The sequence below is a fragment of the Micropterus dolomieu genome, linkage group LG15 (assembly GCF_021292245.1).
Source record: "Micropterus dolomieu isolate WLL.071019.BEF.003 ecotype Adirondacks linkage group LG15, ASM2129224v1, whole genome shotgun sequence".
NCBI classification, from domain to species: Eukaryota; Metazoa; Chordata; class Actinopteri; order Centrarchiformes; family Centrarchidae; genus Micropterus; species Micropterus dolomieu.
Window position 1 is genome coordinate 8,544,391 of NC_060164.1, and position 14,137 is coordinate 8,558,527.

Consider the following 14,137-nt stretch of genomic DNA (forward strand, 5'->3'; position numbering starts at 1 on the left):
AACTGTTTCCCACCAATCTTAAGGAAAGAATCTGTTTATTTTGCCCCTCACAACAGCCGTTTCCTAACTGTGTCATAAAGCCTAACAACACTTCCTAGTGTTGTTCACCCAACAAGGACTTGAGAGAAAGCGGTGTTGGGAAACAATGTGTTAATACAGTAGTTTACGGTGTGAGTAACACTGAGGGCACTGAAACCTTGTGACGTCTCTGAATGTTCTTAATGGAATATTATTGTGTTGCACTGTTCACTGCTCATGTTGGCAGCTTTACAGAAACAATCATGTAAAATCATATGGAAGCTGCACTACAATTATAAGTGCTTGTGCTTATTTTGTTTATGGAAGCCCTTTGAAGAAGAGCCTCATGCCACAGTGCGTGATCATGGACGCTGGCAGGGAGCCAAATGGCCTGATGTCCCGTAGATGGGTGAGGCGGATGAGGGTACGTGACTAAACATCTTGTTTCCTCTTTCCAACGTCACATGGACTTGCACAAACATATCCTGCTTTGTGTCTGCAGGTTACAGACGCATTGCCTCACCCACAGCCTGAGGCGAAGCTGCAATGAGTTGGAATGAGCCCAGATGAGAGGGAGGAACTACTGGGACACTCCTCCAGTTCTAACATACACTTTTACTTCAGGGGATTTTTGGCTGGGTTTTTTTGGTGATTGGCCTGATTCTATATGCCCCCCCCCCCCATCATGTTAAACATGCAACATGAAAGTGCAGTCATTTATCCTGTTACAACACACTAATACTTCCTTTATCTTTTGAGCTGTTTGATTGTTAACTTCCTAAAAAAAAAGTCTGAATGGCTGATTCACTCCTGTGTAATTTCATTTAGTGGCAGCAGATTTGGATGACTGACTGTTCAGTGCACTAGAATAAAATGTGGGCAGAGCTATAGTCATGCTGTAACCCCCTGATCCATTCAAGCTGGCTGGAAATCCCCACCTCATGACAGAGCTTCCTGGTTACTGGCTAATGGAGGCGCCCTTTTCTTTCTTTTTGTATCAACATTGCAGGAAAATATTATTATCTAACCAGTGCTGAAACCGGAGCAGGGCATGTTGAATTCATACTGGTAAGCTGACACAAAAATGAGCAGTAGAGAAGAAATGTGAGAAGAAAAAAATCCTTCAATATTCCAGGTAAATTGTATTTAACTGTGTACTGCAATAGTGAAAAACAACAAAAATCTACTGTTCTTCTAATGTTGCTGCACAACAATTAAAGTACACTGGATTACAGTAGCCTAATTGTTGTTTTTCAAGGGTCGACCCACCTCATTCATTGCACAGCAGTAGTAGTAGCAGCAGCTCATGGCGACGAGGCGCTGTGCATTGAGAAAAACAAGCTGCAGCGAGCGTTTTTCAGCCGGATAATGCTCTGAATTTAGGACAAAGCAGCAGTCAACTGGAGGAGCTGGCGACTCTCCTTTTTTTTTTTTTTTTATCCCCTGGCGGTCTACAGCTAACATACAGCCACATCCCCCCTCCACCACCACCACCTTTTATATAAAAGTCTCTTTCTCGCTGCAGGCAGGCTGGTATCTGCGGACCCGGAGTCATATTTTCGCAGGTTTGATAATAATAATAACACGAGCTGTGGGTTATTCCCTTCAGTCGGCGGCGGTGGTAAAGCTGAACTGGGCGCAGTTTTGGCAGAGGTTCAAGTGATTAAATAAAAAAAAAAAGAACCAGTGAGTGACAGAGGCTGCAGTGAAATGTGTGTGTGTATGTGTGTGAGCGGGGGGGGGGGGGGGGGGGGGGGGGGGGGGGGGGTGTCTGTCGAAGAAATCAAGTCAATAGAAACTGAAGTGGAAGCAGGCGTTTAGAGCTCCGTGGTGACGTCACTGCTCCACATTGAGCCAGTAGTAGAGAGTCAGTGGAGATAGATAGAGGAGCGCCGTAGTAAAGTACACACCGACATGAACTTCTCCCTCTAAAACTTCAACGTTGCCGCTGTAAAAGTCGGGAGAAGACGAGTTTATTTTTTCCACGAAGGGAACTTGCTCTTTATTGGCTTTTTAAAAAGGGAGCTGGGAGAAAGCAGGAGAAGAAGACACATTTTGGGTTTCTTTTCGGGGGGTCGACGACGAGCGCTATGTCGTCCGCGGCGGTCGCTGCTTCTTCCAGGAGGCAGTCGTGTTATTTATGCGACTTGCCCCGCATGCCGTGGGCCATGATCTGGGATTTTACCGAGCCCGTCTGCAGGGGATGTGTCAACTACGAAGGAGCAGACCGCATTGAGTTTGTCATCGAGACGGCCCGGCAGCTCAAGAGGGCTCACGGGTTTCAGGAGGGCAGGTCTCCCGGGCCGGGGAAGTCGCAGCTCTCCGGGAAAGAGATCCAGGCGATCAACCACGCTGCGGCGGGAGACCCCGGCTCCCGGCCGCCGCAGCCGCTGGACCGCTACCCTCTCTCCTCCGACCGCCCGCCCAGACTGGGTCCAGAGTATCAGTCTGGCAGGCAGGCGAACGGCATTCCCGTCCCCAATGGATTTCCTAAGCCTGACGAGCCTCCAGAGCTGAATCGCCAGAGCCCCAACCCGCGCAGGAATAGCACGGCTCCTCCGAATCTAGTGCCTTTGGTTAACGGAAACATGCCCCCGGTGCACGCCGTCAACGGTAGACCGGGCCAGATGGGGCTTCCCTCCGCACTGGCGGGCGGTAGTCCCGCCGACCTGGGCAAGAGACCCGCCTCGGTATCCAGCACTGAGCACGACAGAGAGGTAAAGGAGAAGCACAGACCGGACAGTCTCACGCCGGAGATCTCCGAGAGCCACAAAAACAGGGCAGACCAGGACTGGATGGGCAAGGGCAAAACGGTGAGGGACCTGATGGCTCTGCACACGTTCGACAACAGGTTCAAGAAGGACCATGCGGCCATGCAACAAAGGGTTATGGGCTATGAGACCAGCGCCACGGCTTCAAAGTCAGGTAAGCATCCAGTAGTGTTTACCTTCAGGGATATTTTCTGCAATTTGTGTGTGACCTTTAGTAACTCACTGAAGCTCAGGAATCGGTTAATAATGAACAAAGGATAAATATAGTATCCTGTCAGCAAAATCCAAGTTGCATAAATACATTTTTACTTATTTGCTGTGTTTGTTATTGTTTTGTACCCTGTGGTGCAGCTTGGAGCAGCAAAAATGCATGTCTCCATTGCAGTGTAATTGTTGTTCGTTGTCTGAGCTGTGCAGTCAACTGTTTTGTTTAACCCTTTCCCACCTCCAGACAGAGGAAAACACCCCCGGAACATGAAGAGAAAAGCGTCGCCTGAACCAGAGGGTGAGGGGACAGCTGCCAAGCTCAATGGAGAAGGACAGCAGTGGTTACCACCACCTACTGACGGACTGAAAATGCCTCCAGTTCCCCCGCCAAGCTTCGCCTCTCCCCCCTCCCCAATATCACCCCACTCCCGCACCACCCCACCTGAGGCAGCCCAGAATGGCCAGTCCCCTATGGCGGCACTCATCATGGCAGCAGACAATGCAGGTGGGAACAGCTCTCCTAAGGACGCTAACCAAGTCCACTCCACCACCCGGAGGAACAGCAGCAGCCCCCTGTCGCCGTCCTCCATGAATCAGAGGAGGCTGGCACAGAGAGAGGCGTCTGGTGCAGGTACCCCCCACGTGCCAGGCATGGACCAAGTGCACCCCCAAAGCATTCCGGACTCCTCGGTACCCGGCAGCATACCCCTGTGCTGCACGCTGTGCCATGAGCGTTTAGAGGACACACACTTTGTTCAGTGCCCGTCTGTGCCCTCTCACAAGTTCTGCTTCCCGTGCTCGAGGGAAAGCATAAAGCAGCAAGGTGCCACGGGTGAAGTGTACTGTCCGAGTGGAGAGAAATGTCCCCTGGTTGGCTCGAACGTACCATGGGCTTTCATGCAAGGAGAAATCGCCACCATCCTTGCAGGAGATGTTAAAGTAAAAAAGGAGAGGGACCCTTGATTTTGTTTGAACACTTCTTTGGGGAGGGGAAGCAAAAATATGAGTATAAATATATAAATATCACATACATACCATTCAAACAAAATAACGGACTTGTACATATTGGACCCAAGGGAAGAGTATACTTCGTAAACATGGTTGTATAATTTTTGATTTTTGAATACATTGTGTTTCTATATTTTTGAAGATAAAGGTATGTACTCATTATAATGGACTACGTTCCTCTTTGTTGATGTTTAACAAAATTCTTGATGTACTTCTAGGTCTGGTGGCAGTTCCTGTTTAACGTAGAATGTGACTAATGCTACTCTACGAGCACTTGGCAAAACTGAAATGCTTTTAGCTGTACTTGTATGCACTTGTTTAAAAATTGCCAAATACAATTTCTGATCTTGTATGAACTTATTGTCTGAGCTTGCTTCATTTGAGTGATCAAGTTACACCAGGACTGTGGACAGATGATGAGATAGGGCTCTGTGTTCTGATACGCAGGCTTGTTGTGACGGCTCAGGAGACTTGATTTACGCTGCACAACATAAGTAGGCTACTGTTTCACGCTGCAGGACGGCAGCTTTTCTGTACACATGCCTTTCATGATTCATGGGAAAGCATGGCCAGGGGAAAAAATAAGAGGCACATTGTCCCAAATTTGCTCCAGTTTTGTGCATCACTGTAACTTGACTGCAGCGTACAGAAATGGGTGCCAAGTCATGTTCAGTCAGCTGGAATCTGTTGAGTCAGTAATGTGAGAAAGTGCATGATTGTCAACATGATACCATAGTGTAACCACGTTGTGTAACCACAAATTAGGATGTTTGCTGAAATTAACCACTCTGAATAACATTCTTACCTTTTTATAAAGGCACAACGCATTTTCAAGCTGGTGTGCAAATGACATTATAGAGGCTTTTATTTTCAAATAATTGTGCTTTTGATTCACTAAGCAGTTGACAAATTGAAAATTATGAATAAAATCGGCATAACAAACTACCTCCAAGCATGACTTGGGTACACTAGCACTGCAGCAGCAAGCCTTTACTTTCAATTTTAGCATTTTGTGTGGTACATTGTGCCACACTGATGTACACTATCAATGATACCACTACATTCTTCCACATGCTTAGAACAGATTTCTGCCTCAGTGTGCAATGTGTGCTCTTTCAGAGTAAACAATAACGCTGTTGCTGCCTTACATACCAAGCTCGCTCTGCTTCCCTTCAGATGCAAATTTAATTGTTGCAGATTCATGGCAGCATGCCCATAAAAAAAACAGAAATTCTGTCTCCGTGATGGCAAGTAGGCAGCCAGACTCATCTCTGCAAGCAATGAGAGGTTTAAGGGGGTCGTTCAGTAACAAACTGCAGCTACTGTGTCTACGGAAGAGAAGCAATCTTGAGAGAGTGTTTTTGCTTCCGTAGACAAAGAAATGTCGCTGACACTGCACCAAGCTAACACTGACATGGAGAGTGATATCTAGTAGAGAGGTGGACTTGGTGTAGAAGGCCGTTGCGTAATTATCTGCATAATCTGCTTCCTGCTAATGTTTTATCGAGCTGTCAGTGCAAGCCCCCACTCCCAAAAAAAATTAAATGCCCACAGACGGCTTTTGCGTGGTTGGTTTAGTATGCTTTAGTTCACTTGGTGCCCTTAAATCTGGAGATTTATTGACCTCACTCCACTGACAGATGTGTTTTAAATGCATTTTGGTAGCCACCTCAACATCTTAACAGGGATTACCCACTTTTTAATAAGCTGTATGGTGTCCTGACTAACTGATTGAATCTTAATGTTGAATGAAAACATAGCCTTTGCACCCCACTGACTAAGAAGGGCATGGACAATTATTGTCCCCTAATTGAGAGCACTAAAAGGCAGCCGTGGACAAAATGAACTCTCAACAAAACATTTAGAGCACAGCTTTTAATGTGTGATTTGAGGCTGAATAGGTTTGACCGATAGAACCCTGTTTTTCATGGGTACGGCATTTTGAAGACAGCTGTTTGTTTGTATAGTGCTCTTCCGTTCCTTGGAAAGTTATCTTATCAGTTGGACTTTAAATGCAGCCCAGTTTGATAAAGGGTAACACGTAACTCTGCTCACCAACATCACACCCACTCCATATGCCAGTTTACATACTGTTCTCAGGGATCTTTTTTTTTAGCCTGCACTTTGACCTACTTGTTCCTTATGACCATGTACTTGCAGCCAAGTTGAGATGGGCCAATCTGAGAATATCAAAGAAAAAAGCCAGTCTGTATGTAACCTGGCATGAAGTATGATGCAGACAAACAAATGAACATTTCTCTCTCACTCTCTCTCCCTGTAAAGATTTATTACCGCAGAGCCAATACCTGTTTGTTCAGTGCTGACTAAAATAGCCTGTGTTGTATCTAATACAGTGATAATGTGTCCCTGGAAGTGGCTCTGTCACAACACAATGCCCTGGTGTTGCATAGTTACCAGTGAAATCGGTGCACAGCAGATGCTCCGCTGCAACATGTCGATTCATATGAATTAGGGAACCTTATGGAGAGATTTCAGTAAACAACCAGCATGTGAAGACAAGGTCACACAGAGTTGATGGCATAAAGTTCAGCATTAATTATTATCATTATATATAATTTTTTGTTTATACTGCTCAAGTGAGACATCTCTTCTGTTTTCAGTATAATCATGCAGGAGCCATTTGTGGTTAATGACTCACAGGCTTTCATTTTGTTTACTTATAAGAACCTTCAGGGCTTTTTAATGTTTAAGCTCCTGCTTATGAGACAAACATTGTTTGACTTTGATGTGCTCTTACCCTGGAACCTTTTTATGGGAAACCTAGCGAGATATGTCGTCTGAGGCTGAGCCAGGTGAACCTCGGGCAAAGATTAAATTAGATTCCTCCTCCTTTCGCTGCCTTGTGATAGTAGCTTTTGTCTAAAGCTACGGTACAGTTTAGCTCACAGTCATGTAGTTTGCAGGATTAGATCCAAGTATTTGATGCTCCAGCTGTGAAATATCTCCCCAACCCAGACATCCTTTACCAGTGTGCTGCAACACATAGCCTAATCAATGGTCATAAAATCCCTCATTGGCTGTTTGATTGATTTACTCGACACAGTCTTATTAATCAAGCTAAGTGAAAGGCAATAACAGAGAGGTGACGCAGAGAGTCTGTTGCCTCCCTCGGCTTTCCTTTTTAATGGTTAACTAAACTGTAGGCTGCTATGCAGTGTTGCACAAAGATGTTGACGTGAGAGTGAAGCCATAACTGGGTTGGTCAGAGTTCATATTTGTTGTTCTTTGAGCATGCGGGGTATTTTTCTAGCACTTCCCTGTTGAGATAAGCATGTGTTTGATGTTTCTGCTTCAATTACACTGCCTTAATATTGATAAGGTGACAAAATACTCCATTAGCCTATAAATAATTACATTTATGGACATTCATTGAGTTAGAAAGAGCAGTTAACACTAATGCTGGCCTCATATACGTTGAAGGACACCATACATTCTAAGCCTAAAAGGCATTTATTTTTGTATTAAAAAAGTCAAAATATGGTACAGTGGGTGGGTGGAGAGAGGAAAGGCCTGCGTGGGAGACAGTGAAGCACTCAATGTAGCCAACTGTTTCACTAATGATTCTATGTTTAGCACAATAAATCAAAAGGCATGCTCGTGCTGCTGTAATCCCCTGAAAGCGAGTGGAGACAGGGACGCGCCAAAAGGAGAATCTGGTCCACATTTCTCCGCTCCCAGTATAACTGATCTGCTTGGGTAATTTTAGACCTGTCAGGGAAAACAAGGTCACAGCAAATGTTGTATCGAGGACACACTCGGATCTGCTTCTTTTTTTCCTTTTCATCAATCAAAGTTTCCCTTTGGAGTTGGGCTTGGACTCCTGTGAGACTAGTAATGACGGTTTCTCGTCTCGGCACCGGGGGGAGAAGCTGGAGCTCCAACCAGCAATTAGGAGGAGCACGGCTGAATCCGCAGGATGTGTAAAAATTCCCTTCTGATTCTTGGCTTGGTCCATAGAAGGGGGTTTACATCTGACTGGTCTGGCCTGTTTACTGTGAAGGCATGCAAAGTTAAGATGATTACAATGCTGAATGCCAAATTTGTGTTCTCTCAGACTGGTAAGAGACCCAATTACTGCAAAAGGCCTACGAATCGCGTGGTGTTTTTCTGTGCTGGAGTTCAATGAGTTTTAATGATTTTTTGTAGAGCTATTTTCTATGTAGATTGTCAGCTAGAAAGAAAAACAAACAGAATGCATATTTTCTCTTTGCTTTTAAGATATTTTGGTAACACTCCTTTCCCCCTCACTTTGTCCTTTATGTTTTCCTCTGCATTTCTTTACACACACCTTCATCATACTTTTTGAACCTAATTTTAATTTTTTTCTTGCTAAGATCTGTGTCTTATATTTTTTTCCCCCATCCTTCCTTTTCGTTCTGACTGGCGGTTATGCTCCCACTCTCGATATTCCTGTATTCCTTCATTCTGCTGTGGTGTTGCTGTGAATCAAGTCTGTGAAATGGAAATGAGGACTCTGTCGCTCTCTCTCTCTCTCACTCTCAGCCTCCCTCTCTTTCCAGACATCAAAACGAGGCTATGCCTCCAATGTTTTTCTCAGATCTTGGAGTGCTGCCAAGTCTTATAAGTGGAGCAGAGAGAGAGAGAGAGGTGGAGGAAGAGAGCGAGCAGAATGCAGAGGAAGGAGAGGGGGCGCTGGATAAAAAGATGAAAGGAGAGAGGATGAAAAATGAACAAGGGAAAGAGGCGATGTGAGAGATGAGGACAAAGCATGGGACTGATCCAAGAGCATTTGGGCCTTTTCTCATATTATAGCCAAGCCCAGCACAATCCCTCCTTTTTCTGCTGAGCAACTACTCCTAGCTTCTGGCTCAGGATCAGCTGATAAGATGGCGCGCTGCTACTATGCCAAATGAAAAATAGGAGGCGAGGGAGGGGAATGTTATCTCCTGCAATCGTGAATATTTGATACTTAACAATATGATTGTTAAAGATAGCCCACAAGGGGCTCTAAATGTACTCAAAATGTGTAATGTAAAAAAAATCCAGCGGATTTGAACAGCTATAGAGATTCAATGGGTTCAACAATTCAATGATTCAACAAAAGTCATGACGTCCCTGTTTCTCTGGCTGAACTCTAACTTCCAGACATATATTTTGGGCCTCTGGGAGGGGCATGCCAGTCACAGTAGTAAGATGCTTGTTGCCACCTCTGACATGTGGAGCTAAATTTAGATTTAGCTGTCAATATGAGCTGCGCTAAAAGTAAACGTGTGAGCAGCTAGCACAGTTTTGCTCTAGGAAAATCCTCATCCAGCTGCTCTGCTGTAGACTTGCAGTGCTTTGGCAAATAGCAAATGAACTACAGCTCATCAACATGCAGTGTGTATTCTGAAAGACAGTGAGACCAGACCTTTTCAAAAACACTGATGCAATCACAGTGATTGACTGTCTGCTGGTGTACTGCTCACAAAAGGGCTGTCTTTCTCTGCATGGCCAGTGAACAGGCTTTTGGCTGTGGTGTCAGCTTTGTGGTAGTTGTGGCTTGTGTGTGTGTAAAGGCATTAAGGGGGGTGGGGGGGTTGCAGGTGACTGTCTCCTCTGTCCCCCCCGAGGTGCTTGTTTAGTTAGCTGACAGCCTGGATTCAAATGGATGTGATGGCTTGTGAGAGGCCATCTGTGCACAGCCTTTTAAGCTGAATAATGACACAAAGCCAATGTACAGAAGCACAGAAAGTGCCTAAAATCAGATACATTGTGAAGCAGATCATAAAAATTATAACAGCTACAGTGATATGAGGTAGTATAATATTTTAGCTGACCATGTGAATGAAAACTGTCTTTGCTTTGCTGGTCTGCATCTGTGAAGGGCCTGATGAGGGAATGGGCTGGTGGGCTGATGAATGGCTCAGTTTCTGGGGTGTGTCAGCAGATCTGTGGTGTGATGTATTATGGGATGCTCATTTCCTCCTGTCCCTGTCTGTTCTTCGCTCGCTCGCTCGCTCCTCTGTAGGGCCTCGGCCACAGGCGATTATTGCCAGTTCAAGCTGGGACACAGCGTTCAGTGTCTGCATGCGACAAAATCAGCTGCCTCCACCACAACCACACAATTAAACTTTCACCATCACTTTGCCAAACAACAAAGCACCACAAAAAATGTCTGAGACAACTTTTATGTGCTGCATAAATCCAGGATTCTTGAGAGATCCTCAGCGTATTGTATGCTGCCTTTCATCTCCTTGAAGGCATACAGTTGTCAGAAGATAAGAACAACTCTTAGATTTTCTGTCACTTTAGTTTTTTATCCGGGAATACGACGGGTGTACATGCCCACACACACACATACCCAGATGCACACTAATACCCATCCACAACCTCGCTGTAGTTTCTTTGTATGTTACGTAACTGTGAGTGGGAGCTATTTCTCTTCTGAGTGCTAATGTTGTTGTCAATCAAGGCTTTATAGTGGCAGCTAGTGCACAATCTCTGCAGAGGGAGAATAAAGCTTTTATCGCCTTTGTTCGCTCTCCCTTGCCAGTCAAAATGTTCTATTCTCTTGCTTTTACCTCCACCTCTTGTTCCTCCCTCTCTTTGTGTCTACATTTGTTGGAAATCATTTTCTCGAGAAGTGTTTACGTTGTCTCCCAGCCATGGAACATTTGAGTTGGAGTTAAGGAGCGAGAGGAGGTCAGGTGAACAGAGAGAACAAGCAGGGCCTGTGTTTGACAGGTGTGTGCTATTATTGGAGCCGGCGACTTCGAGTGCATTACACAACTGTGTCGCTCGGACAGGTTTATTTAGACCGCTAGCAGAGCCTTCGGAGTATCTGATAACTCGGGCAGAGCATGTCACAACAGGTGTCGGGGGGGGGGGGGGGGGGGGGGGGGGGGGGGGGGGGGATAATGGTACAGTAAGTAAGAGACGGGTTTTTATAGCTCAAGGTTGATCTCAAATTTGGAGTGCTTGGAGAAAGCATTCCTGAATTGAATTCTGTGGTGCTAGCACAAAGGCGATCCAGTTGGTTGGATCCAAAAAAAGCACACTTGTATTTAGCCATCATCAAATAAAGTATGCTAATGACAGGTTGTGCTTGATATACTGTATACATGTCTACTGCTCTGTAATGATATAATCACAGAGCAGAAACAGCAGCCGCTCCCCTCCCTTGTCTTCCTCTTTGGCTGGAATGTGCAGGGGGAGAAAAATGATCCAATGTCATCCGGAGTGATGGAAGCTTCTCTGTTGAGCCAGGGGGGCGGATATTTCTGGTTGAGAGTGAGTTTGAGTAAGTCCGGGCACCAAGCCAAGCATGCCGATGGAGGGGAAGGGAGGGGCGGTAGGGTTTTGTGGAGAGAAAGAAGGGAGATAGAAACCCTTTTGGGCTGGCGCACTGTCAGCTTCACTAGCACACAGCTGCTTCTGGAAAATTCTGCACCCTGCCCTACTAAACCACCAGGCATGACATGAATAACAAGAATGGCCTAGCCGTCAACAGCGGATACTTTTTCTTTTGACGTGGGCCTATCAGACTGGTACAAATGCCCTGGCCTTGCACATAGTGGAAAAATCAACAATGAGGGGGACACCGGGGCACAATGTGGAAATGAAATCCTGGGTTTAGGAGGCTTTGTCTGGACAAGGACGCAGTTGACACAGACCCTAAGGGCTTTGGAAAAGGCTGTGCAACAAAATGCCAACTGATGTGTTTTCATGGGGTTACTTGTTCACTAGCCAGTCACTAATTGGACAGTAAGAACCCACTAAATTGCTTTCAGTCAGCATAGAGCATTTGCAGATTTCCTTTCCAAGCTGCATGTGTCATGCCCTCGTGTGAAGACAGAGGCAGCAAAGCAAATCCGGCGGTTGAAAAGTACTAGCTGGCATGTCTTGCTATGTTTCTAACATGACCAGTCAACACTTGTCCCGCGTCTAAGTACAGGCTTACCAGCAATGTGTGAGTGTTGCCCTGCAGATGAGATAATGCTAGCTCCTATCCGTCCATGAGGTTGTTAGCCATGCACAACCCTCCCTGGTGTTGACATTTCCCTGCCCAACCTGTCTGAACACATAGGGCCATGGAGGCTCCTCTCAGGCTGTCTGTATTCATGGCTGATAAAGAGGTGAGTCACCCGCTCATCTATTCTCCTCTCGTCCTTCTCTGCCTGGCAATACTCTTACCCTTAACCCCCGTCATCCTCGCCCACAAGGCCTTATGTGTACATCCAGCACATGGTGGATTGTATGAATAGCAGCGACCGCGTGGCTCGCCTCTGACACCTGACATTTTCATGCCCCAGCAAGCTGCTGATACATTTGGCGCTTGGCACGCATTCCTCTCCCGGGTTTATCCATCTGTTGATGTAGAGCCCAACCCCCCAGCCACTACTATGTTCTTGTAACATAACATGAGGCTTGCCTTTCCCTCTATTCATCTTAACATGCGAGCACTGCATGGCACAGACGACGCCCCTCCCTCCTCCATGTTTTTCTCTGGCTCTTATTCGCATTCCCTCCCCATCGTGCTGTCTTTCTTTCCCTCAAACACACACACACACACACACACACACACACACACACACACACACACACTACACAATCCATCCAAGTTATTAGTCTTCAGATTGGCATTCAGCTGGTCTCAGAAACCCACCAAGATGGAGAACAAAAAAGTGAGATGGGAATTGCGTGAAGCTGGAGTGATAGTGCTGGCAAAAGACAGAATGTGAGATTGTGTGCAGGCAGGGGGCTTCCTGGCTGCCTGCCGACTTCCAGCAGCAGCACTGCAGCATGTCAATATGCCCGTTTCCAGGGAAACAAGGAGAGCACACACAGCAACAGTCCAAAGAAACCTTGTCCATCGTTACACCCTTTTCTTTCGAATTTAAAATGCTCAATACAAATGTACTGCTCCAGAGAGGAGCATTACCAAGAGAGTTCACATGACTCTCCTGATTCAAACCTCCCTCTCCACCCGTACTAACATTGCTTTAAAAAGAAAACTTAATAATGTCTTTGGTAGAATAAATAAATGTAAATGTACATTTCTTATTTAAACATGGGTATTTTTTATTAGCAAATATGTCCTTGTTGGGCTTTGCAGGGTGTGAATCTATGTGTCCTCACTGCACATGTTATCTGGTTGGTGATTTTACCCTGCAGCAAACAGCTTGGCTGTGAGTTATTACTGGCAGGGGTATACTCCTCCATCAGGCATTGTGAAAGAATGACCTCAGATACATCAGGCAGAGCGGTGGCTCTGTTGCAAAGTCACAACTTTCGCAACATAAGTCATGCGTTTTAGTCTGTTGAGCCACAAAATGCCACAGCAACCTAATCAGTCTCAAGCTGTGACCTTGATCGGTGCGGCTTTCTCTCTATCCTTTTGTGCAACACTATAACGTTTTTCATTTAATAGTGATAAAGTAAAAAAAAAAAAAAAACAGTATATCTCAGTGTTTCCTTTGTGCTGTGATATAATCTCTCACTCTAGAACAGCCTGTATTGCACCTGTCCTTTGCAACATACATTGTCTTAAGTGACCTCAGCAAGAAATAGCTACCTGTTTTATCTCTGCTCTTATCTCTGTCTGTAGTGGCTTTTTATTATTTGGCCATGATTTGCTAATAAATTAATGAATACAAAATGAATGAAACTGTGTATCTTGTGGCCATATGTTGTAAAAATGTAAATATGTTTGAACATAAGCCTTTAAATGCCACTAATTAACTTACAATTTAATATTCAGATGATAGCTTGATTACGATACAATGAAGGCAAATTTGTTTTCATACGTAAATATTACAGTGTCTTTTTATTTCGGGTGAATATTTGTGTGTAGCTGAAGGACAGCTAAAGGACAACGCTGTCAGCCACACCTAGCCTGGCACTCTTATCCAAGTCTGGCTCCGTCTGTGCTCGTATCACTGGAGGGGAAAGGGGGTGTGCCAACTACAGCACCTTAGTACTTTTCAGAAGTATCTGTGCCTGTGAGTGGTCTAACAGCTGCTGCTGCAGTGTCTGAGCTTGCTTGGGGATGCAGATGAAAGTGCTGATGTGTCCTCTTATTTTGGATTGTTTGGTGCCCTGGAGGCCTAGGAATTTTTAGAGGAGACCGGGCAAGATATTTGGGGGAGGGGGGGGGGGGGGGGGGGGGG

At 45.6% G+C, this 14,137-nt stretch overlaps 1 protein-coding gene and 1 long non-coding RNA gene across 3 annotated transcripts in view; both read left to right on the top strand.

The window, feature by feature from the left end:
- The first annotated feature begins 1,827 nt into the window (after positions 1 to 1,827).
- irf2bp2a (interferon regulatory factor 2 binding protein 2a) lies at positions 1,828 to 4,360 on the top strand. The gene is made up of 2 exons (XM_046071121.1): positions 1,828 to 2,943; positions 3,241 to 4,360. The coding sequence occupies exons 1-2, from the start codon at positions 2,109 to 2,111 to the stop codon at positions 3,957 to 3,959; spliced, it is 1,554 nt and encodes a 517-aa protein (XP_045927077.1). The 5' UTR covers positions 1,828 to 2,108; the 3' UTR covers positions 3,960 to 4,360.
- A 7,021-nt stretch (positions 4,361 to 11,381) lies between these two features.
- The window catches only part of LOC123984400, a 5,484-nt gene continuing 2,728 nt past the window's right edge, over positions 11,382 to 14,137 (top strand). For both annotated transcript variants that reach the window (XR_006828437.1, XR_006828438.1), the window contains exon 1: positions 11,382 to 12,103. This is a non-coding gene — a long non-coding RNA (uncharacterized LOC123984400). The remainder of the gene's footprint in view (positions 12,104 to 14,137) is intronic.

Coding starts and splice junctions, on each gene's coding strand:
- irf2bp2a (XM_046071121.1), top strand. CDS start 2,109: ATGTCGTCCGCGGCGGTCGCTGCTTCTTCCAGGAGGCAGTCGTGTTAT. Junction 2,944..3,240: donor CGCCACGGCTTCAAAGTCAG/GTAAGCATCCAG, acceptor TCCCACCTCCAG/ACAGAGGAAAACACCCCCGG.